At 39.2% G+C, this 24,961-nt stretch overlaps 1 protein-coding gene across 5 annotated transcripts in view; it reads right to left on the bottom strand.

Annotated features, from left to right (window-relative positions):
• DNAJC13 (DnaJ heat shock protein family (Hsp40) member C13) overlaps positions 1-24,961 on the bottom strand; it is an 82,949-nt gene that overhangs the window by 30,462 nt on the left and 27,526 nt on the right. For 4 of the 5 annotated variants that reach the window (XR_014028405.1, XM_081343185.1, XM_081343186.1 and 1 more), the window contains 16 exons: positions 24,342-24,441; positions 23,644-23,751; positions 22,253-22,408; positions 20,827-20,883; positions 18,164-18,285; positions 17,049-17,124; positions 16,020-16,115; positions 15,743-15,886; positions 14,563-14,577; positions 13,566-13,648; positions 13,324-13,477; positions 12,203-12,306; positions 11,957-12,116; positions 10,638-10,700; positions 6,796-6,897; positions 4,980-5,084 (listed from right to left, as the gene is read on the bottom strand). Coding sequence is in view for 4 of the 5 variants with exons in the window: in XM_081343185.1 (XP_081199311.1) it covers positions 4,980-5,084; positions 6,796-6,897; positions 10,638-10,700; positions 11,957-12,116; positions 12,203-12,306; positions 13,324-13,477; positions 13,566-13,648; positions 14,563-14,577; positions 15,743-15,886; positions 16,020-16,115; positions 17,049-17,124; positions 18,164-18,285; positions 20,827-20,883; positions 22,253-22,408; positions 23,644-23,751; positions 24,342-24,441 (1,645 nt within the window). In the remaining variant the exon portion in view is untranslated. The remainder of the gene's footprint in view (positions 1-4,979; positions 5,085-6,795; positions 6,898-10,637; positions 10,701-11,956; positions 12,117-12,202; positions 12,307-13,323; positions 13,478-13,565; positions 13,649-14,562; positions 14,578-15,742; positions 15,887-16,019; positions 16,116-17,048; positions 17,125-18,163; positions 18,286-20,826; positions 20,884-22,252; positions 22,409-23,643; positions 23,752-24,341; positions 24,442-24,961) is intronic. The other variant, XM_081343187.1, reaches the window with a different exon arrangement.

A 24,961-nucleotide genomic window follows, 5' to 3' on the forward strand; every position in this document is an offset into this window, starting at 1 on the left:
CTTCTAAACACATCATCATCATCGTCAACCATTCAGTCATGTCTGACCCTTAGCCACTCTATGGATCAGCATTCTCCATGCTGCTTTGTCTCACACTGCCTCCTTCAGATCTGCCATGTCATCCCGGTATCATCCTTTATATATCCAGCCAGTGGATACTATGATGGCCCCTTCTTTTACTGCTGATCACTCCTAACATGATTGTCTTTTCAAGAGACAGCTCTCATGACATCACCAAAGCATGCAGCTTCTGTTTGGCAATCTTCTGTTCAAATGATACTTTTGGTGAGGTTCAGTCTAGGATTTTTGTTATTTTTACAGTTGCAATTGGAAAAAAATATTACTAACAAATCTGCATTTGGTTGAGAGGCTAATGTCTTTACTCTTCCAGATGTTATTCATGCCAGACATTGCAGTTCCTCCAAAGGCTATCCACCTTCTGATCTCTGGGCTGCTGTCACCACAGTTGAGTTTATAGCCGAGAAAGATGAATTCCTTTAGTATTTTGATGGTCTCATTGTTGATTTACATTCTGACCTGTATGTTCATTGTCATTATCTTTGTTTTCTTGATGTTAAGGTGCAATCCAAATTTTTCACTTTCATCTTTGACTCAGGATTAGCCATTCCACATCTTCCTTGCTTTCTGTGAGCAATGTTATATCATCTACATATCGGAGGTTGTTGATAGTCCTACCACCAACTTTAAACCCAATGGTTAAAGTCCTCCAAATGTGCATTTCTCATAAATATTTCTGTGTACATGTTGAATAGTATGGCAGGATGCAACAGATGCAACAGGATGCAGTTCTCTGAGGCAGTTCCAGAGCTTGTCATGGTCAACACAGTTGAAGGCTTTTGTGTAATCAATAAAACACATGTAGAAGTCTCTTTGGTATTCCTTTACTTTTTCCATCATCCAATGTAGATTGGCACAGGATCATGCATTTCTCATCCTTACTAAAATCGTGCTTGTACATCAACAGTTCTCTATTGGCGACTGAATTCAAATATTGGTGGATTATCTTCAAAAGAATTTTATTCATGAATAGCATCAAGGCTATGCTTCAGTGGTTGGAATAGTCTTTCATATCACCTTTCTTTGATACTGAGATAAATGTAGACCTTTTCCATTCTTTTGGCCACTGATCAGACATCCATACACTTTGGCAAAGCATTGTCAGTGCTTTCGTTGGCAGAGTTCTCAGCAGGTCTGCAAGAATTCCATCAACTTCTGGGGCTTTGGGGTTAGGCAACTGGTTGAGTGCCCACACGACTTCCTTCTTCAGGATACCAGATTCCATTTTTGGTAGATCAGTTTCTCCTCTAATGGTTTGGCCAAGTTTTTTTTTGTGTGTTGTTCTACATATTGCAGACATGGTTTTCTGATTGCTAATTGGTCATGCAATTCCTGCCCATTATCTCCTCTGACTATAGCCTTTTTTTCTGCCACTAAGAGGTTTCTGGCCTTCTTCACATAAGTGAACCTCTCTTGTATAACCTCTCATGTCTGGTTCTTACATTGTTCAGCCCAAGAATTTTCTTTATTTTTTCTTGTCTCTCTCTGCAACTTTGCATTTAGTCTTTGCATTTTTTTCCATCACCAATGGCTTTTGCTTTCCTCCTTTCTTTTGCAATCTATACTATTACACCCATCTGGTATCTTGTTTGTAGTATGTTCTTGGGCTAATTTAGTGACAGTTGTTTTTACTGTATGTAATATGTTCTTGGGCTATTTTAGTTACAATTAGCCCATAGCTCATCTGGTTATCTTTCTATAAAACTGAGCAGTTCAAATCTGTTCTTCAACTGCATATGCCAGGGAATCTTCTCAGTGTCAAACTTCTGAATCATGAGTGGTCATTTGATACTGCAACACCTGAACCTTACCTTGGCAGCTAACAGTTCAGGGTCTCATCCACAATCTGGGCTAGGGATTGTTTTCACAGCGAGGAAATGGAACTTTTCCACTTCTTTTGGCATAATATGTAGTTGACTTAGTTTTGATGTTCTCCATTTAGTGAAATACAAGTGTCTAGTCACCATTTGGATTGTTCAAATGATGTGTTCATTATGCTTAGCTATTGTTCATGGCATAGCTGAATCAAATATTCTCCTGCCTCATTTCCAATCAAATACATACTAATATCCCAATCATGGAACTGCTGATCAAGCTAACAGCAAACAGCCCAACCAAAGAACTACCATTCCCAACACTGACAGGGCAAGCTACTAGAACAGGGGTCGGCAACCGAAAAAAGGAAAGGAGCCACTCAGAACCGGTTCCGTCGCACAAACAAAAAAGTGGGAGCCGCAAAAAGTGCGCGCGCGTGCGTCCACTCACGCGCATGCGCAAAAAACATTTTGAGCATGCGCAAAATGGGAGGCACCTGCGCGGCAACGGGTCTCCCCTTTGTAGAGGTGCGCGCCGTCCCGTTTGGAGACCTGCCGCATTCGTCAAACGGGGCCAGGCCGGCGCGCGCAGGGGGGAGGGGGCGACGGGGGCTTTTCTCCTAAGAACAGCGGCTTTTAAAAGTGGGAGGGTCGGAGCACCGCGGGCAGGTCCGGAGAGGCGGGGGACGAAGCCCCGCTTGCCTGAAGGGGGGGCAGAGAAGCGAGTTGCTGCAGCCCACGTTGGGCGGCTCCCGCCCTTTGTTCAGGCGCCAGCATCCCAAGGAAGCCCAGCCAGCAAGCCCGCCCCCCGCCCGCTTTTCCGGAGGGGGGCAGAAGGAGGGAGCACGTCCCTCCCTTCTTTGTCTGCTCCGCGGCTGCCCTGCGGGAGGGGAACAACGCCTCGCGTGCCCAGCCTGGCCCCTGGCCCCGGCGCAGGGGGCGAGAGAGGCGGCGTTTGGGCCAGGCCAGAGGACGAAGCCGGACCGTGCGAGCTGCGCTCCCCCCTCCCTCCAAGCAGAAACCCGATCCTTGCCGCTCCCGAGGATCTGCGAGGCTGGGGGAGCCGCCCTTCCCCTCGTTTGCCCCGGCGGACGCTCCTGGCGCTGCTGCTAACGGGCGCTGCTGCTAATTCGTCCTTATCCTCCCAGGGCCAGGCGGAACGGAGAAGCGTGGTCGTTTCGCAGCTTTCCAGCCCAACTCACTTCGTCCCTCATAAAACCCAGGCAGAAAAGGCCAGCGCGCTTCCCAGAGCTGCGCTCTTGACTCGCCAAAGCTTGCCGGGCGCTGAGCTCGCCGGCGGAATAAAGAAATCGTCTCTCCCTGTCTCACGTGTAAATAAATCGTCACCCTCACTTACTTGACCACCGGCTTGTCATTCAGGGAAATAATGGTTAATCGATGGAGACGTGTAACGTGTTAGTTTGCAGTCCTTCATCATCCTATTTTCTTCAATTGCCCCGGGGTGTGTGTGTCGTGTGCTTACAGAATCGATGGCGGGGGTGGGCGGGGGGTGGGAACGGACTGAGACGACCATTCAACCCGCGTGGAGAGCCCATCAAGCAGCGTTCTGAGGGAACAGGGGAGCGGGACGAGATCGGGCTTTTGCCCTTCGGCTGAAGGCGAGGCACTCGCCTCTAGTTGCAGACCTGGCAAATGGGGGATAGCCAGAAGTTGCACGGAGGGGGGGAAAAAACGGGGCCCGCTACGAGTCGCTTCAAGGGAGTCGCGGCACTTTGGGGAAAGGCAACTTTTTTCCCCCGGCTCCGCAAACGAAAAGCGCCGCGCGCCTGAGTCTCAGAGCACGCCTGAAGGGGAAGTGAGAATCCAGGCGACGGGGAGGCCGAGTGTGTGTGTGTGTGTGTGTGTTCATTTTCCCCATTTCTCACAACCAGGTCGCAAGGGGTTTTGCCCTCGTTGCCTGTGGACGCGCAGGACAAGTCCTCCGTCCCAGCCACGCTCACAAAAAAAGTTCCTCCTTAGCCGAGCGCCTCGGGAAACAGCATTTTAAAAGAAATGTAAGCTTGTCATCAACATCTTCCCCTCACAAATCTTCCCTTCCAAGCGGGAGCACTGCAGCAAACGACCAGCGTCGCCATTCCCAAACAACGCAGTTCCTTGGAGCGATGCGGACAAGTGGGAAAGGAAGCCCGGCGGCCGGACCGCGCTCCCGCCCCGCCTCCCCAAGGGCTCGCGCGCATTACCTAATGGCTTGTGCGCGGCCTCTCACGAGGTTGCTGCCCCTCGAGAGCCCGCTGGCTGGCTGGCGCTAGCTCCGTCTCTCTCTCTCTCTCTTCCTTCCTCCTTCCCTCCCTCCATCCCTCCCTCGGTCTCCCCGTCCCTTTTCTGGCTCAGCCCCACGTCACCAGGAGACCAAACGGGGACATCATGGCGGAGCGGAGGAGACACAGGAAGCGGATCCAGGTACCGGGCTGGCTTATCTCCTCCCTCTTTTCGCAACCGCTCTGCGGGATGAGTTTCCCTTTTCCTTCTGGCTCACCCCCCCTCCCCCGGTCACCCTTCCCTCCCTCCCCCCCTCTGCCTCCTCCGAGGCCGCCGCAAGTCAGCATCTCTCCTGCCATTTCTGCGGCTTTTCCGTCGCCCCCGCCGCCGCTCCCCCTTCCCCGCGGGACCAACCGCATCCGGCGCCTTCTTACTCTGGAGGGGAAATCGTGGCTTCTCTGGGCAGTTCCCGCTTCTCTGGGCAGAGCGCCGCCTTGAAGGTTTGGAAAGCTGCGCGCGCACCTCCAACCGTTCGGAGAGGTGCGCGCGCACCAGGCGACTGGGAGCCGCAGGAGGCGGCTCAAAGAGCCGCATGCGGCTCCGGAGCCGCGGGTTGCCGACCCGTGTACTAGAATATAAATTCAGAGCAAACCTCCTCCCTATAAGCACTGATGATGTAACCTAGTTTGGTGATGAAACAATGCCAATGCCAATAATAAATGTAAGAAAATCACCAAGCTCAGAGAGCACCAAGAACCCACATAGGATTTCACCATTTATAAACATATTCCTTTCTGAGAAAGATTACAAGGCTATGAGCCAACACTGCATTATTTTCAATATAAAACACAAATCCTTGAAAGATACCTCACTAAAGCTGTATGGGCCTCTTCTCTCTTTCTCTGCATTGCCATAATACCATTCTTTTTCACTTTCTCTTTTCATATCTGGTGCTGCTTCAATAACATTGCTCTTAAAAAGAAAAGAAAAGTAAGTTTTGCATCAGGTAACTGGAAAAAATAATTTCATAGTTTAAGAAGCAGTTTATATGTACAAATGTCACTGTCTTGTAAGAAAACGTACACATAGTTGGACTCATCAATTTTTCAAGTGATTGGACCAAAGGACTAGAACAGGGGTGTCAAACTCAATTTCATTGAGGGCCACATCAGCATTGTGGTTGCCCTCAAGGGGCCGGGTGGGTGTGGCTAGGGTGGGCGTGGCCTACTGGGTGGGCGTGGCTGGAGTGCATATGGTCTACTGGGTGGGCATGGCCAGCTCTACATCATTTGTGTCAAGGGTGCCTATGGGGGCCTGGGCAGGAGCGGAACAGATCTGAGGGTCTCTGGCAGAAGATGGGACCAGGGAAGTGCCAAGGCATGGTCCAACGGAGGAGCCTCACTGTTCCTCTCAGGCCATTGTGGGGGGGGCTGGACGGTGGCGTGGAGGTCAAATGCCTAGCCCAGCCCTCAAGCACCCACGGCATAAGCCCAGCCCCACTTCCCCAAGGGGGTGCCCACCTGCATTTACCTCCTCCTCAAGGCTGCTGCTGCTGTGCTTGCTCTCCTTAGCCAGGTTGCTCATGATGGGTATGAGGGCAAAATCAAGAGGAAGGCCCATTCCCTCTCCATGTGAGGGGACCTGGCTTTGTATCCAAAGCTTCCTTAGCAATAGGGAGACCCCCCAGGATAGGCCAGGAGGAGGGGGCAAGGGGATGGTGAAAGGGCAGCTGGGCAGGACTAAGGTAGGACTTCCCTCAGACCTTCCCTCTCCTTCCTTCCTTCCAAAGAACAGAGTGGTGGGAAATTATTTGAGATGGGGGAGGGAGAAAAACAGGCAAGAAACACAGCTGGGGAAGTGTCATCCTTCGTGAGGAATGAAGAAATGAACCATTGCCTGGAAGTGGCCAGCACATGGCCCTCGCCTACTTCACATATCCGGCTTGGTGGGCTCTATGGGAGGGGATGCCATGAGCAGCGTGAGAGTCGATGTTACCTGCGCAATGCTGCCCAGCCCCTAGCCTGCCCGGTTTTGGCAGGTAGCAGGGTGCTCTATTCACAGTGCCGAGAGGCTGAGCCGGGTGGCATGAATCTGAAGAGAAGCACAATGCTGCCCAACCCCTAGCCTGCCCGAAGTAGGCAGGGCCATGTGCTGGCCACTTCCAGGCGATGGTGCATTTCTTCATTCCTCACAAAGGGTGATACCTCCCCAGCATGCGCCGAGGGGGCAGTGCTGACATGGCACGGGCCGGTCCCTCACTGTTTCCAGATGGTCTTGTGGAGCTCAGACTGAATGTATTTCAGCATAGATGACCACCACGAAATTGTACAGTGGCTCCTGGCCAGCCTGGGCCAAGACAGCGGGGGCCGTTCCCTTACTGTTTCCAGGATGGCTTCGTGGGCCACATGAAACCACTTCACAGGCCGCATTTGGCCCCCGGGCCTTGTGTTTGACATGTCTGGACTAGAACTTAACCACACAGGGAAGAACTGACGAACTTTACATGACAGGTGTCTTAAATTAGCTGACTAGTAGTCAAACCCGTCTTAAAAAATGCATTAAACAACATCCCAATTTTGAACAGACTCAGTTTCAAATTAATTCCAATGTGATATTTTCATTTTTATGAGAACCTGCACTTATTTGTATTTATACAAATCTTAAAAAAATTAAAATGTCATACTTGGAATGGTACTGTTGCCCTGCTTGTGTGAAGATGGGCCAGAGTAAGGAGATCCACCAGGATTCTGATACCATTTGAATCCATAAGTTCTTTAACATTTTTCTGTAACCAGGGTGTAAAAATTCATAAGAAATCACATAATTTTAAAAATGATGTTTTTCTGGTCTTATTTTTATTATAAGACATGCTAATCTTAAGGTAAGAAGAAAACACAAACTTAGAAATAAAGATCTTTGTTCATAAAATTGTAACTAGCTTCCATTTATTTCTAATCTTTCATTTTACATCATTTACTGATTTTCAGTAATATTTCAATAAATTATTCAATAAATGATAAATGATTGGTGCTTGCTTTCACTGTTAACCATTAGTATAAAAGCACCAAAGCTTTTATATAAAAGCTACAAAATTCATTAGTTGGATACAGTACTAGCCCTAACATATGTCCTTACCGTTATTTTATAGCAGATTTTTAAAAGTGTAAAATGAAAATAAGAATTTCTTTCTACAGAATTTATTTAGCATAAATATGTGCTGAACAATTTCAATGGCTAAAAACATACCAAAAAATGATAAAATTAAAAAGAAAACAACTCAGAACAAAAACAATTCTAAACCAGAATGAAAAGATATGTTTACAGATCCTTTCTAAATACATTCTGCTCCAACTCAGCATGAGTTAGTTTTGTAATAAGAACTTCACAATATGAAAGACAAAATTCCTATTCATGTGGAAGCTGATTCATTAATGACCTCAGAATGCAGAGAGGACAATTGAGGATTAGACCATCCTGAGGAGCATTTGAAACTACATTGTATGACTTTGTACACTATACACCATACTGTACACAGTACACTATACTGAACAATTTGAACAGAACTTGAAATGCAAGTGGTAATTGCATTGATCAGTATGACATCTTACGATGGTCTGTGTCCGAACTGAAACATATGCACTGTATATATATTTTAAACTGTACAATTAATTAAACAGGTCCATTCTGAGCATAAATTTGTGTGGGGTGTGTGTGTGTGAGAAGGAATGATGAAAAACCACTATCAGTGGCTAACAGGAAGGGGATAAGGCAGGGGTGTCAAACTCAATTTCATTGAGGGCCACATCAGCATTGCAGTTGCCCTCAGGGGGCCAGGTGGGTGTGGCCAGGGTGGGCGTGGCCTACTGGGTGGGCGTGGCCACCTCTACATCGTTCACATCAAGGGTGCCTATGGGGGCCTGGGCAGGAGTGGGACAGATCTGAGGGTCTCTGGCAGAAGGAGGGTCTCTGGGCCAGGGCCAAGGCAGTGGGGGCCATTCCCTCACTGTTTCCAGGATGGCTTCGCGGGCCACATGGAACCACTTCGCGGGCCGGATCTGGCCCCCGGGCCTTGTGTTTGACATGCCTGGGATAAGGATTGATATTCTTCCCTCTCAGCAGTGTTCCTGGTATGGGTGTGGCATAACCTACCAGACAACCAGCTAACCTTTTTCTCTCTCCCTGCAGACTCCTATGATATCTCATTGTCTCTAACATTTTGAGACAACAACAGAAAAAATGCATAGGGTTTCAGAACTTTTGGCAGTCTTTTACATTATTGCCTTAACTGTCCTACCTTATTTGCCGAAGAATCTGTTTCACTGAAACAACCAAAACCATCCAGGCTCAAAGAATCTGACAGAACTTCAGTTTGTTCCAGGTTTGAACCAAAACAATGTTTATTTAGAGGACATCCATGATCGTTTAGCAACTCGGTTGCAGCTTTGTGAGCCAGTCTTAATTTCTGGACTCTTCAAGAGCTGCTCACGGTGGGCATCTTTGCAATAATCCACCCTTGTGTTTTCAGGACATGGAGCACTTGCACCAGGCAGGCATATAATGTATTTAATTTACTTGTTATTGGTAAATGATCCCTTTTTTATAATTATTACATTGAAGTTTACTTTCATATTTAGATATATTGTCCAAACAAAACAAATAATGTAATTTATGCTTTTACACTAGAAGTCTTGTAGATCTCAGCTGTCATAAATTGACTAAGCACTATGTTTTCATGATTTAGACAAGCAATATTCTCCAGAAAATTAAAAGAGAATTGATTATGAATTCTGTTAGTTTATTTTCCCTGAAAACTATGGATAGAAAGGTGAAATGGTTAAGAAGAGTAACTTTATAAGATGAATAGTACATCTTGGTGGAGCAGTGGGCTAATGCCTCCTTAAGTAACACCAGCTGCCTGCAATTATTGCAGGTTCACATCCCACCAGGCTCAAGGTTGACTCAGCCTTCCATCCTTCCGAGGTAGGTAAAATGAGGACCCAGATTGTTGGGGGCAATTAAGCTGACTTTGTAATAATGCCGCTTGGAGTGTGTGTGAAAGCCCTAATAAGCAGGCATATACATAGAATGAAGGCTACTGCTAAGCTTGTAAGCCGCCCTGAGTCTTCGGAGAAGGGCGGGATATAAATGGAATTAAAATAAAATAAAAATAAATAAATCTATTAAATAAGTCCCTCATTTCTAATATGCATTTCATGTGTAAACTGAAAAACAGAACACTGTATACTTCCACAGAAACGTACAATTATTAACCTACAAATATTCAACCACTAAATTTTATTTTAATTCTGAAAGCATAATCCCTGACTTTAAGACTTTTCTTTACCATTGTTGAATCACATACATAGCTGATCCTCGTTTAGCAACCATAAATGTATCAAGCTATTCAAAGTTACGATGGTGCTGAACAAAGAGATATATGACCAGTCCTCAAATTGTGGCTGTCACAGCATTCTCATGGTTGTGTGATTACAATTCAGGTACTTGGCAACTGATGTGCAATTATGATAGCCACAGTGTCCTGCAGTCATGTGATCATCATTTGCAAACTTCACTGGCTTCTGACAAAGACAATGGGGAAGCTGGCAGGAAGTCACAAGTTGTGATTATATGATGTTATGCTTCATGGTCTCAAGTGATTTGCTAACAACTGCTACTAGAAGTTCTGCTGTAAGTTAGAAATGTCACATGATTCTTCACTTTACAGCTAGGTCACAGTGGTGGAGTTGCTGGTCCCAATTATGGTTGTTAACTGAAGTCTATCTATATTATCTTATATTTCAGCCAAAAGATTATTCATTGCATAAAGGTTTGCAACACTGGGCTGATCCTGCATAGCCCAATACATTCTTATGATCCTAAGCTCATTTGCATGTTATAAAAATTCTATTAAAGATAAAGGTAAAAAAACTTGAGCCTAACTCCAAGGGGCAGTGCTCATCACCATTTCTTAGCTGAGGGAACCAGCATTGTCTAAAGACACTTCTATGGTCATGCAACCAGCATGACTATATACTGAGGTGCATGGAACGCTTTACCTTTCCACTAAAGTGTTACCTATTTATCTACGTGCATTTGTATGCTTTTTAACTGCTAAGTTGGAGCTGGAGCAAGTAATAAGAGATCACCCTGTTGTGTAGTACTCAGATTTCAAACTTGGGCTGTCAGTTTTCCAGCTAACAAGTTCAGCATCACAAATAATATTATGCAAAATGTAATCAAAATAGTTTGCCTCAAATTCTCCTCAAACAAAACATTCATCTAAAATTAATCCATCCACTGTAGAATAATTCTATCAAATGGTCGCCTGAATTGCTACAAAACATACAAATAAAGCTTACATATTATATGGTATAAAATCATCATTAATAGAATTATATTTCTTCCATTATTTAATATTTATAATAAAAAGACTGAGTTGCTTATATACAGTTCCATAAACTTGTCTATATACCTGTCTGTTACACTATAGCACTTTCAATACAAATTGTATGAATTCTTGCTCACCTTGTTAAGAATCAGTTTGTTAAGGAATATTATCAGCCGGTCCCGTTCCAGTCTGTCAGTGCACTATAAAAAAATATAAGGCTTGCTTTTTAACAGAAAAAGCCTGAAAACCTGTGATTAAATGTTATCTCAGTCTCCTTTAATGCATCATTAGCAACATAATTAAATATCATTATCTAGCAATCTCCAAAGACTGAAAATAGGAAAACACTATGATGTTTGGAAATAGTAACCTTGTTTCCATAACAATCACAACAAGGCAAGTCATAAATCTAATCAAAGCTGCTCATTAATGGTTACAGTAAAATACAATATCACATTAGTTAAATCAAATAACACTCCCTGGGAAACATCTGCTTATTTCCCCCAGTACGAATCTAGTATCCCGTGAATTCTTACACCTAGAGAGCATGGGCAAAGTTTCACAGTATGACCAGCCACCTTCTCACTGTTCTAGCAGTCAGTCAGCAGTCTGGCTTGGCCATTCCAGGTCAATACCTGGGAGGTGTGCTTATGCTGCCAAGTCTTAGTAGCAAAGTGTCATAGAAAGGATTTTTAGCTGCTTTTTTCCTCCTATTTGTTTGTTTATTTATTTCAAGGAGGATGCAGTATAGGTAAATTAACTATATTTAAGATTTCTTATAACACAATTGACTGGGAAGAATCAGTTAACCCTGTGCATGACAGTTTAGGATAAAATGAATGTTCAGGACTAATTAATTTAGTTTAGTGACATTTCTTTGGTCAATCTCACAATACATAAGCTTTCTTACTAATTCAAATAAGGTTGTGGGAACAGGGACACTGAAAACAGTAATAATGACAAAGCACAAACATTGAAGAGTTCAACAGAGCCCTAACCATTAAAACTAGCAAATTCAAATGGCGGTGACAGTTGTTCCTACATATATAATGTCTCTTTGTCTCCTACATGTGTCACATGTTGTCCAAAATGTGATGCCGCAAAACCAGTTAACCATGAAGTTTCATAAAATATCTTTCAGGGGGGGGATTCAGAACAATATTATAGTTATGGCAATATCTACAAAATGTATACTTCAGCCTGGCTTTATTGTCTACAATTCATGATTATCTGACATATTTTTAATGCCTTTGGACACAGGAACAGATATTATAAAAACATCAGTTCCAGTGATGTCCATGCTAAAGAAATTTGGGAAATAATATCAATTTATATTCTCATGAGAAATATTCAAAGAGACATCTTAGCTGCTTGCTAGCCAAATTTGCAGAGGTATCAATAAATGACATTTGTTGCCTGCTTTCGAAAACTGTGCAATAATTTAGGAAATACTTACTCTTTCCAACATCCCTACAATGTATCTAGTATCACCAAATGCACCTATCTCCTCATAGCATCTTCCATATACAATAGCCAGGGCTTGTAGGCAGAGACATTTCATATTTATTTTAGGAGTGAGCAGGAAACGATGATACAACTCATTGAAAAATTCATACCTGTCAAGAAAAAAAGACAGAATGGTTTAAGACTCAGTCTTTACATCTTAAATGCAACTTTTAATGTTAAGATAATAACAACTTACGATTTTTTTATTGCTTCACTTTCCTCACTTTCCTCTTCTTCTAAAAGCAACCTCAAATAATAATCCCCTATTTTAATTTCTTCTGACAGGCATTCATATTTCACCTTTTACAAAAAGAAAGTAGAGAAGTTTCTAATACAATATCTATCTATGGGAAATGAAATTAATATAATAAAATCTCAGAATTTTTTGTTAAGAAATTTTGTAAGAAACATACTCATATGTAGAAGAAGAAAGGGGAATACTTGCTTATTCTTGGGAATATGTGCATATTTGAAGAAATGAATTTATTTTTTCTTACAACTATTATTTTTATGTGACACCCTAAAGCAATCAGCAATTGAGTAATGAACAATCTTACATTACTCCTGTGGATTAATAAATCTCACCAAACTGAATTCATTTATTCCAGAAAAGACATTACAGGAACTTGAGCAAGATTTATTAATTATTTTATTAGATATTTTTCTAATCTAATATAATTCTGAACAATTTATATTCACTTCTACAGTAAACGGGTTAAAATACAACAGTATAATAAAATAAAATAAAGCAAAAAAGAAGTAACAAAAAATTACTGAAAAGTTAAAGACCAGAAAGAAAGAAAACCCCAACCATAGACGGGAAGTCTAATTTAGCTCAGATATCCTGGTTTGTTTCCCCCCCCCAAAAAAAAATCCAGTTTACATGACTGTCCTGAAAATATAACATGGGATCTAATCTGATCTCAAGAGGCAGACTATTTCAAATAAGTGAGCAACCAACAGAGAAGCCTAAATTCTTGGGCCCTGTAGATGATATCCCTTAGAATGGAAATAATCATAATCAGAGTGTATCAGCAAAAGCCACTGGACAATTCTGTAGATATCCAGTAAGGCATATGGGGCTTAAATTGATAGGCTAAATTTTCTTACTTTTATAATACTCTCAATGATTAAAATTGCAATAGGAATTCTTTAACTATAGAAAGGGTACTGATTTGTATCTATGTAAATAATTTTAATCAGAATTTTATGTACTAATAGTTAGAAATGATACTACAGATCCAGATGACAATATATTTAGATTTAAAATAAACTAAGCTTCTAATTTCATGGGATAAATATCAGATGAAGGCATACTTCAAATTCATGGTGATTCCAGGAAATGACATTGGCGCTGCCAAGTTCTCTGTCAATCTGAAATGCCCGCATTTCAGTCTCTAAGGAATCTCTTAATTCTTCCCTCGTTTTGAAATTCCAGATCAAATTGGATCTAGCGTGATCTTGGATAAATCTGTATAAACAATGTAAGAAACAGATTTTAAATGATAATATTAAAAAAAATGATAAAAAGGCACACCATTTCTCTCTGACTTGCTTACCGGTAATAAAAGAGATCCCAGTTGGCTTGTATTTTTATCCTTTGCCTTCGTTTCCTCAGTATTACTGGCTTCTGATTGAGATTCTACAAAATAAAGTCAATCAAATTGTATCTAGAAAGTAACTGTGAAATGAGTTCATGCATTTCATGGGAATACGATTTCCTTTTATGAAAAGTAGAAACTTTCTCAAAAATCATAGGTATCTTTTTCCACATCTGAAGCAGTAAGGTGGGATAGGTCATCACAGCAATATAGATCAACTTTATAAAAGTTAAAAAACCAGCTAAATATGGCCTTAATCAATTCTGTTTTGTACCACAGATAGCCCTTGATTTACGACCTGTTTGTTTAATGAAGGTTCAAATCTACAATGGCCTCAGCAAGTGGCATCTTTGAAATTACAATTGTCACACTCCCCAGTCATGTGATCGCAATTCAGATACTTGGGAACCAGATCTCATTAACAATGCTTGCAATATCTAGCTGTCATGTGATCACAATTTGTAATCTTGTAAGAAGGAATGCTTGATTCACTTAATGACCCCAATTTCACTTAACAACTGCAGTGATTTGCTTAACGGCCAAAGTAAAAATGGTTGTAAAATTGGATATGGTCATGTGATGATTTGCATCAACTTACAAAAGAAACTTGGTCCTTTTGTGGTCATAAGTTAAGAACTATCTGTAGCTTCTTTTTTCATTGTTATGGAATCTTATCAATTCACTGCAAATGTATGGTATAAACCACTTGACTATGATGTGTGAGAAAGCAACTTCTTTACAGTGTTTATGAAAATAATTGGAAATCTAAGGCAATCAATTTGGAGAAGAATAACCAAAATAGAAGTTATAAGTTAGCAAGTGAAGACTTCTATATTTTTAAAGAGCTGAAATATCAATAATAAGCCAAACATAATCAAGCAATAGTTTAATCAATTTTATATTGGCAGACAAGTTGCTATACGCTAAGCTATTTCAGAAAGGAATAAAGACTCACCATATTGTTTCTATCCTAGTTGTATTTGGGAAATAAAAGGAAAAACAAAATTTATGTTTAACAGAAATGCCTCTCAAATGTTTTAATATTTTAGAACAACCTCCTACAAGAGAACCTTAAACCACACCTCTAACTTCTACTAACCACACTGCTGGTGGGAGGGGATATTCATGGAACAAAGTAATAGGAAACATTAACTGGAAAATTTAATGTCATTTAATGAACTGGATATACAGCAAATGTATGAACTAAAATGGCTCCTCATTTTTCTCCACTTATTCCATAAAAAACAGCATAGAACTTTAGGTGTGGTCACAACTGTAATTAGATAATATGTGTTAGTCATACTAATAAGTTCAAAAATTGACATATCTATTACTCTGAACAGAATGGACAATAAGGCTATTTACAATGCTTATTTTTATTTTTATTATGTCAACATCAAACTTCATATATTTAACACACTAATCTATATTGAAGTTGGTTTGTTTTTGGATTAGCATCATGCACAATTCCCTCTTCAGAAGAAAACCATGGTTTACTTATAGGCTATTCAGCCAAAACATAAATCACAGTATGACTAAGAATAGACTGTAAATCAGACCACAAGCATGTAATGTAAAAAGCCATAAATAATTATATGCATCAAAAAGCTACACAAATACATAAAAAAGCAGAAGAATGGAAGGAAAGCAAATTCTAATACAAATTGAGAATTAATTAAGAGATATTTTCATACACCTGAATATATTAACTGCTCAAATTATATATGCCCTTAAACCAGTGGTGAGATCCAAATATGTGAACTGGTTCTCTGTGTGGATGCCACTTCCGGAAGTCCATTCTAGGCCTGGGCAACAAAAAATTAGCTACCAGTCCTGCTGAAGTGGTATGAACTGGCTGAATCCCACCACTGCCTTAAACCTATATTTCACCTTTATAAACATGTACCAGTTGTCTTAAATACCAATTTCCCAGCCTCAAGAAAAAATTAGGCTTGATTAGGCATCACCTTTAATAGAAGAAACTGTCTTCAATTTCCCTGCAGGTAAGAATATATTGATAATACATTCAGAGTCAGCTATAAGATCAATGCAACCAAGCAGATCTAGGCAAACAACTTAAACAAAAAAAAAATCATACTAACATTAAACATGAACACTAAACAGTAGTATTATACCTCTTTTTGTGCTATTCCCATTTTGTCTCGCCAGTGCATCAAAACCAAATCCACCTTCTCTTTAGCAAATTTTTCAACCTCTTTAGCAGCTTTTCCTGCAAGTCGTTGCCATTCTGGCACTTTATTAAACTTCCCATACTGATCCTGTAGAGGAAATTTCATCAATCACCAAAATTAATTTAGAGAAATCAATATTTTTTACCTTTCCCAAAGCCATCATCTATATTTTAACTCAGATTTACATTAAAACAATTCAAGAGGAAAATTTCATACTTACATTTGCAATTTTTAAGTTATCCCTAATATGCATTCGGTCATAGTCCTTGTCTGGAACAGGGTCCTTACTGTCCAAGTAAGCAAGTAAACCTGATGGCTAAAGCCACACACATGCAAATAATGAACAAAAAGCATCAGATGCAATTACATTACTTATCAAAATATATAATTAATTCAAGATTTGTTATAATTTTCTATAAATTTAATCAACAATTACTATGACACCCATAATATACATGTTTATTTTATTCAACTGTTATTTTTAATCAGATGTTTTTAGCGCGATATTATCTCATTTTCCATACCCCAAAGAGTGGCGGCTATCATTAAATGTTACTCCATAGGTAACACATTTTCATGTGTTTATATCTTATATTCTCTAAAAAAAACATTTCAACATTTTCTATACAGCTACTAGAAATGGTCAAGAATAAAAAAAAAGCTATTTGGGGCTTAGTTATGCCTAACTATGCCTTAGTTATGCCTAGTGTATTTTTTTTTTAAAAAAAATCCCACCTTTGAGAAGCTACATCTCTATTACATACAAATCAGAATTCTCAAAGTTTAAAAGACTGTCCAAACACTGGGGGCAAAGGATTCCTGTTTGAGAAATAAATTCTGAAATGCTTTGAGCATGAAAGATCTTACTATAACTGAGTGATGAAAAAAGCTCTGCCAGTAATTCTATATTCACAGTACAATTCAGAGGCATCTTTCATATTGAAAACTATTTCCAGCTCTAACATGCTTTTGTTGAAACATGGAAAACTCCTACAGTAGCTTCTGTTAGTGCAAGGACTTGCTATTTGAAAATGTAGTTATAGTACGGCAGAAATATTTGAGCATGCCTAAGCGATCTTCTGGGCCTTAGCTAATGTTTACCAATCTAAAAATACGTAGCAAAAGATTCTACTAGGATATTTATTCTAACGCTGTTTCTCAACTATTTAAAATGTCTATTGCTGAGAAATGGCTGAATAATAGCAAAATGCAATAAATAAAAAAGCCTTCTTGAGACATTTTCACTTACCAAGATACGCTTCAGTAAGTTCAAAGCAGTTGCATTTTCAGCTGTCCAAAGACCCACTAGATGTCTGCTCAGTTGCCTAATAATTAAAGTGGGAAAAATATTTTTATTAGAAAAAAAATGAAGTTCAGAGACAACATTGTCTTCCAATAGTGCTATTGTTCAGCATCTATTCCAAATCTTTAACTTATCTTCCAAATTAAAACTGCTGTGTGATCTGCCTCATTCGAAAATCTTGATTCAATAAATAATATTGTGTGTGTGTGTGTATACACACACACACACACACACACACATATATATATATATAAAGGTAAAGGTTCCCCCGCACTTGCGTGCTAGTCGTTTCCGACTCTAGGGGCCGGTGCTCATCTCCGTTTCAAAGCCGAAGAGCCAGCGCTTGTCCGAGGACGTCTCCGTGGTCATGTGGCTGGCATGACTAGACGCCAAAGGCGCACGGAACGCTGTTACCTTCCCACCGTAGTGGTCCCTATTTTTCTACTTGCATTTTTACATGCTTTCGAACTGCTAGGTTGGCAGAAGCTGGGACGAGTAACAGGCGCTCACTCTGTTACGCGGCACTCGGGATTCGACCCGCCAAACTGCCGACCTTCTGATCGACAAGCTCAGCGTCCTAACCCACTGAGCCACCGCGTCCCTTATATATATATATACATACATACAATATATATATATACTGGGCGAATTCCCATCGCCCAGTACGCTCACACAGAGAAGGCCTCCTCAGGGTACCGTCAGCTAGGCAATGTCGGCTGGCGACCCCCAGGGGGAGGACCTTCTCTGTGGGAGCGCCAGTCCTGTGGAATCAGCTCCCCCCTGAGCTTCGGATGGCCCAAAATCTCCAGTCCTTTCGCCGCGGCCTCAAAACACTCCTTTTCCACCTGGCTGACCTGGACTGACAGGCATTTTAATTATATTTACAATTTTTAATTTATTTTTAATTTTTAATTTTAATTTATTGCACAGATGATTTTAATTTTATTTTTATCTTAATTTCTGTACTTATTATATGTTTTGTTGTTAGCCGCCCTGAGTCCTTCGGGAGATAGGGCGGGATATAAATCCCATAAATAAATAAATAAATATTCTAGACTCACCTATTGGTACGCATCCTTTGATCGGTGCTTATAGTAAACATAGCAGTATGCAAGTGGCGAGGTAAAGCACCTTCACTAAGAGCAAGTTCTTGCATTTTAGTTGCTATTTCTTTATCTCCCTCCTTTGGGAAAAATGGAATAAAATTAACCAAACATTATTATGTGAGGTAATTACCTGCACCTATAACACTGTTAATACTAAAATTTAAAGCTAATTGCTCATATCAATACTTCTGTTTTATTTCTGCTGTGACAAGAAACATCTGAAGTAAATCAGAATAACTTTGGTATTATTACTTCATCTTTAAAAATACAAAAGTAGCCTTGGAAAAAGAAACATTTTCTTACTGTACAGAATTTCACAAAATAATTCAAGACGTTTTCTGGAATAGATTAAGACCATAAAATATAATGTTATTTTTTGCAATGCCCAATTGATTCCATTAATATTGTGCATTTATATTTTCACAAAAATTGCCTTATAAAGATTTTAACAGCTGCAATTCAACCTGCAGTCAAAAACTTCCCTTGTAAGAAAAAAATAGAAAAATAAAGAATTATATTTATCATGGAAGAGAATGTTCCAGAAAATTTTAAACTGTTGTCTTTTTTCGTTTGCACCATGCCAAATCTCCCAATTCATGACATTTCTTGGGCAATTTGGTGATTTCCAGAAGTAAATCTAAAGTGTTCTAACAGTGGTCCACCCCTGAATTTTTATTCTGATTACCATGTCTAGAACTTGTTGAACCATTTCTTGGTAAGAGGATTTACTTCTTGAAACTGCCAAATAATTACCAGAACATAATATAAACCGTGGTGGTGAACCTGTGGCACGCAGAGCCCTTTCTGTGGGCACGCGTGCTGTCGCCCCAATCCTAGGCCTTCAGCTGGGTTTTATAAAACCTTTTCACTTTAGGCCTCTGCCGCAATGTGCAAAAAAAAAAAAAAAGATTCAACCAGTCAATTTTAACTTCTTACGGGAAAAAAAAAAGATCTTGCAAAGTTGGAATTGACTGATTGAACTTTTTAGTCCCAACCAGTCTGCCATTACCACCGCAGCCATGCCCACCCAATGGGCCATGCCCACCCAATGGGCCACACCCACCTGGCACCCAACGATACATAAGTGGGTTTTGGGTTGTAGTTTGGGCACTCGGTCTCTAAAAGGTTCTCCATCACTGATCTAGAACTTTGACATGGTTTATGGCTAGATGAATTTTGTGCAACCAAAGGGAAGAAATCCCTTGCCCTAATCCTATTTATGCAGGTAGTCCTTGACTTTAAAGCTACAATGGATCTTAAAAAGGTACTTAGAACCCAGATTTGAAATCCTGATGGTTGCTTCCCCCCCCACCGCCCCTCAGTTATATTACCTTCATTTTGGAATAATAATAATAATAATAATAATAATAATAATAATAATAATAATAATAATAATAATAATAATAATAATAGTAATAGGAGGTCATCTAGTCCAACCCCCTGCTCAGGCAGGAAATCCTATACCATTTCTGACAAATGGCTGTCCAGTCTCTTCTTAAAAACTTCCAGTGTTGGAGCATTCACCACTTCTGGAGGCAGGTTGTTCCACTGATTAATTTTTCTAACTGTCAGGAAGTTTCTCCTTAGTTCTAGGTTGCTTCTCTCTTTGGTTAGTTTCCATCCATTGCTTCTTCTCCTGCCTTCAGGTGCTTTGGAGAATAGCTTGACTCCCTCTTCTTTGTGGTGGCCCCTGAGATATTGGACCACTGCTATCATGTCATCCCTGGTCCTTCTCTTCATTAAACTAGACATACCCAATTCCAGCAGCCGTTCCTTATATGTTTTAGTCTTCAGTCCCCTAATCATCTTTGTTGCTCTTCTCTGTACTCTTTCTAGAGTCTCAACATCTTTTTTACATCGTGGTGACCAAAACTGGATGCAGTATTCCAAGTGTGGCCTTACCAAGGCATTGTAAAGTGTTATTAACACTTCATGTGATCTTGATTCTATCCCTCTGTTAATGCAGCCTAGCACTGTATTGGCTTATTTGGCAGCTGCAGCACACTGCTGGCTCATATTTAAGTGATTGTCCACTAGGACTCCAAGGTCCCTCTCACAGTTACTACTATTGAGCAAGGTACCCCCTATACTATACCTGTACATTTGGTTTTTCTTGCCTAAACGTAGAACCTTACTATCTTGGTAACTGGCCTGTACTTAAGCCTGTTTGCCGTGTCTTGCAATTGCATCATATTCTTTAGTTTCTGGCAAAAATGCCACATAGCAAACAATGGATTTGCTTAAGTACTGTATTGTTGCTTTATGACTGCTGCAGTCACTTAACAATTGCCACAAAAAAGGTTGTAAAATTGGATATGGTCACACGCTGACGTGATTAATGACCATACTGACAAGTGTAAATGTGAGCTAAATTAGTGTCATAAGCTGAGGATTATCTGTACATTTAGAACAAAAAAATTGTGCTGTAAGAATCAAATATTTTCACTGACATGGTTCATTTAAAATAACTGCTTTTAGCTGCATAAAAAGTAAATTATGAGAAAAAAGAATTCATCACCATATTTCTTCATATATTTATTTTACACAAGTTGTTTACTGCACAAATATATCCTATTCTTTTTTTTTAAAAAAAATAAAACTTTTAAAATAAATCTTACTTCTATTATTGCCTTCATAACCAGCCCAGCTCCTTTCACAATGGCCATGGAAGGGTGCTGTGAAAACAAAGTATAAGAAAGCAATAAAGTAGGGACATAGTGAATCAATAACTCTAAATCATTTTTATAGGAACTGCAGTTGAGAGCCTTCATGTTCTACAGCAGATCAGCTCCTATTTAATTCAGTTTCCAAGGGCTTGAGAATTTCAGTGTGAGAAAAATGGCACAAACACATTATGGTAGTTCTTCTTAAAACTATTTACTTTCTTCAGACTTGATTGTTAATGGAAAAAGCCAGTGAAACTGGTATTAATTATTTATACAACCTTTTGAGTGACCTGCTCTTATAAAGCTGGACAGGAAGGGCTGCTTTAAATAATGAGAAATTAATTTTCTATGTTTAACGTGAAATATTTACAAGGATATGTTAAAACACATCAAAAGCAAAGTATTGAACCATGGACTAAAAAATGGTGGATGCCATTTTATTTCATAGCAAATTGGGACTTTGGGGGGGGGGGAAGTGGAATCCATAAAAAAAAAATCACAAATTATGGATTTTTCCACATAGGGGATGGACAAAAGATTTTCAATGCTGGAAAGAGAAATATACCCCTGATTTGTAGCAACAAATCAGATTTTTATATGTTTTTTGAAAAATCTAATTCAAATGTCTGCAAGTTATACATTCCATTTATAATATAAATTTCTTCTTTAAAGTATTCGTTCTGAAGCCTTTATTTATCATTTAATTTATAAGCGATTCTGGTCAGTGAACAAAGTTTTACAATTAGAAACAATTAAAACACAAACATTAAAATACATTGCAGCCAAAAATCAACTGTAAAACACATCTCTGTACACACTTGGGGGCCCAAGCCCTGACCACAGAGCCAGGTATTTAAGGACTTACAAAAAACCAGCAAGGTCAGGGCCATTCTGATGTCCAGAACGAGAAGCTTCCTTAAGGGAGACGCTATAGTAGGAAAGGTACATCTAGGCCCCACTGACTAACATTCCTTAGCCAACAAGACCAGAAGAATGCCAGCTTGAACAGATTGGATAGATAGAAACAACTGGGAAGAGAGAGTCCCTCAAATAACCCAGTCCCAAGTCTTTAGTTAATGATATTAACACTTTTGCATGCATAATGTCTATGAAGATTCTCAGTCATTCAGGTAATAGTTATTCCAAAGGTGCTTTTTCACAAGGCAATTGGACTTCCTTGCTTTTCTTTGAAGGCGTTTCACTTCTCATCCAAAAAGCTTCTTGGATGAGAAGCGAAACGTCTTCAAAGAAAAATAAGGACATCCAGTTGCCTCGTGAAAAAGGACCATCGGGATTTTGCATATAATAACTTTTCTTTCTATTAGTTTGATATACTAAAATTAAAAAAAGTTCAACTTCTAAAATGTTTTTTATTAACCTGAAAGAGCTTGAAGAGGGTTCTCCCATTAGATGCAACCATCTCTAATAACATATCAAACTGTTGCCCTTCTGTTGTTTCACTATACGGAGCACAAAGTGCAAAAGTAAGGAAGTCCAGAAGCGAACTAATAACTAGGGCACCTGTTCCATATTCCTAGAAATGAAAAAATATATTCATTTTAAAAGATTTCACAGGGGGAAAAAAATAGAAACTTATGAACTATTCTTTTTACTCCAAAGGAAGATGAGCTGAATATAAGACAATCACTTTAGCTCCAAAGGAACAGCAGGCAAAACAAAACCTAACTATCCCTTCCAATTCTGGATATTTCTCTCTTTCCAACAAAAATGAAGTACTTCTGTGTGCATATGCTGCACCCATATATAACTACAAGAAAACATACTCCAAAGAGGTCATAAAAATGAATAAACTTATTAAAATTATAAAAGAAATTATGGTTAAATCATGTCCAATCTGTATGCACAAGTCATTTTCTTTACTGGACACAATTTATCCACAAAAAGGATTAAAATTCAGCCCACAGGGCATCATGGTTAATTTTCAAAAAATATCCGCAAAATAATCTCAGCGATTGCAGCCACCTGTTTACTTTTAACAACTATATTCACCTTCTATTATACAATTACAATACTACATGATATCTCATTAGATATTTGACTTCAATTACACTCCAGAATTTTGACTTTTTTTAACAGACAAGAAAGCTTTTCAGATGGGCGCATATCTAATGCTGAACATACAATGTTGGCACTCTCAGGAAATAGGAAAGTTTATCTAGTCACAAAATGGCCATATTAACAGATATTAATTAGAAAACATCTATTTAGCAGAAGTTATTTGATATCTTTTGGAGAGGAAGGGTGGGAACCTCTAAAACAAATCCTGGAGTCACACATCAATTTATTTATAGGACGCTTATTTTACTTCAGTCTGGCTCACTCCGTAACAGTTTATGGTTGACTATTTATACAGATATTCAATAAAATTAAGTAAATACTTCCAAGAAGTTGAATTCTAATAGGCACATCTCTCTCAGAACAGCTAGTTATGCTAGCTGTTTTTACTTTGTAATATGCTAACTTATTTTTTAATTTAGATAAAATTTAAAATATAAAATCATACAGCACAAAGGGCTATCCAAGGAAGTGTTTATAGATTTGCTGATGCATACAGCCAACACAGAATTTACTTATAACCTGAATTTTCAAATATAATTAGACATAATTGTAACACAAAACAGCCATAAAATCAGATTTTCAGCATCTTGATGCAATGAAACCAAAGATTTCTGAGCTATCTAATCAAGGGGATCTATTATTGCATCTCTTGTAGAATTTTTAAATATTTGAGTCATGTAAAACACTGACCACATGTGAATTAAATTTCTCCAACAAGTTTTCCAAGAACTTCTTTGAAGAAAGAAGGGATGCCTTGTTTAACTGTTCTTGCCTCAAGTCATAGTCATCATGCATAGGCTATGGATAAAAATATGTCATTAATATAAAACTACCATTATGTGTATTATAATGTAAAAATGATAACAGTAGAAACATATTAAGTCAATTCATCTTACACATCTGCATCCATTCATCTTATATAACAATTTTAATTAAAAATCTTTCCATTATAACTCACACAAAATATCAAGTGATCTCACAAGCTTAAAAACAATCCCAACTTTCTGAAATTTAACCCCAGTTCTTTCAATTTTTTTCTTCCTAGCTGCATTCAAAGAGAAAGTAAAGTCTCAACACTTTTGGCTTAATTGAAAAAAGCAAATATATATTTTTTTTCTTAAAATTGCCCTCTTTTGTTAGTTACATCATGATTACCTAACTAGTCTCTCCAAATTCCATCCATAATGATTTGAAGAGCTGTTAATTTTATCTGCATTATATATGGAGGAAATTAAATTGGTGAACACTTATTTAAATCATGTATTAGATTGTCCAGTTGCAATAACATATTGAATCAAGTGAAATTCAGCATTTCGTAAATCCCTTCATTTTAAGAATCATTGCCTCTAAATTTGGTCACAAATATTCTACTATACATAAGTACTTACACACATAAGGGCACAAAGCATGTCAATGGAAGCATGGGTAACTCCATCATTGTTTCTTTTAAGAGCCTTTACTACCTTGACACCCAGGCGCTCTCGAAATCTTTAAAAAGAATAAGGCAATATATTACATACATAATTGTGAATATTATCATTAGTATTAAAACTTAAAATTAAACAATTCCATTAATTTGAAATGTTCAGTTTAGTTTAAATGAATGGATCTAACAACATAACATTAAACTAAAGGGAGATAAATAATAGATCAAAAGGAAAAAAATCACCATAACAGAACATTTCATATCCACTAGCTATTAGTTCTTACTAAGCTAGAGTTTATAGGCAGTGTAACAAAAACTGACAACGTTTAAAGGCACAGAATTCTTTGAATAGATAAAGTTAGTAGAATAAATCAAAATGTTCCGGGAATTTAGACAGAAGAGGAGAAATCAATTGTAAACAAGTGTTGTAAAAGAACTAGCAGAATAACAGAACACAGTTTCTTTTGCGTTTACATCACAGGGGTACCATCGTTAGTAACAGGGTTTCCTATATTTCCTTCAAATAATGCTGTGGGGACACTGTTAAAACAAGACAATACAAACTGATCAAAACAGTGATCT

Source organism: Vipera berus (assembly GCF_964194415.1).
Source record: "Vipera berus genome assembly, chromosome: Z".
In the NCBI taxonomy this organism is placed as follows: Eukaryota; Metazoa; Chordata; class Lepidosauria; order Squamata; family Viperidae; genus Vipera; species Vipera berus.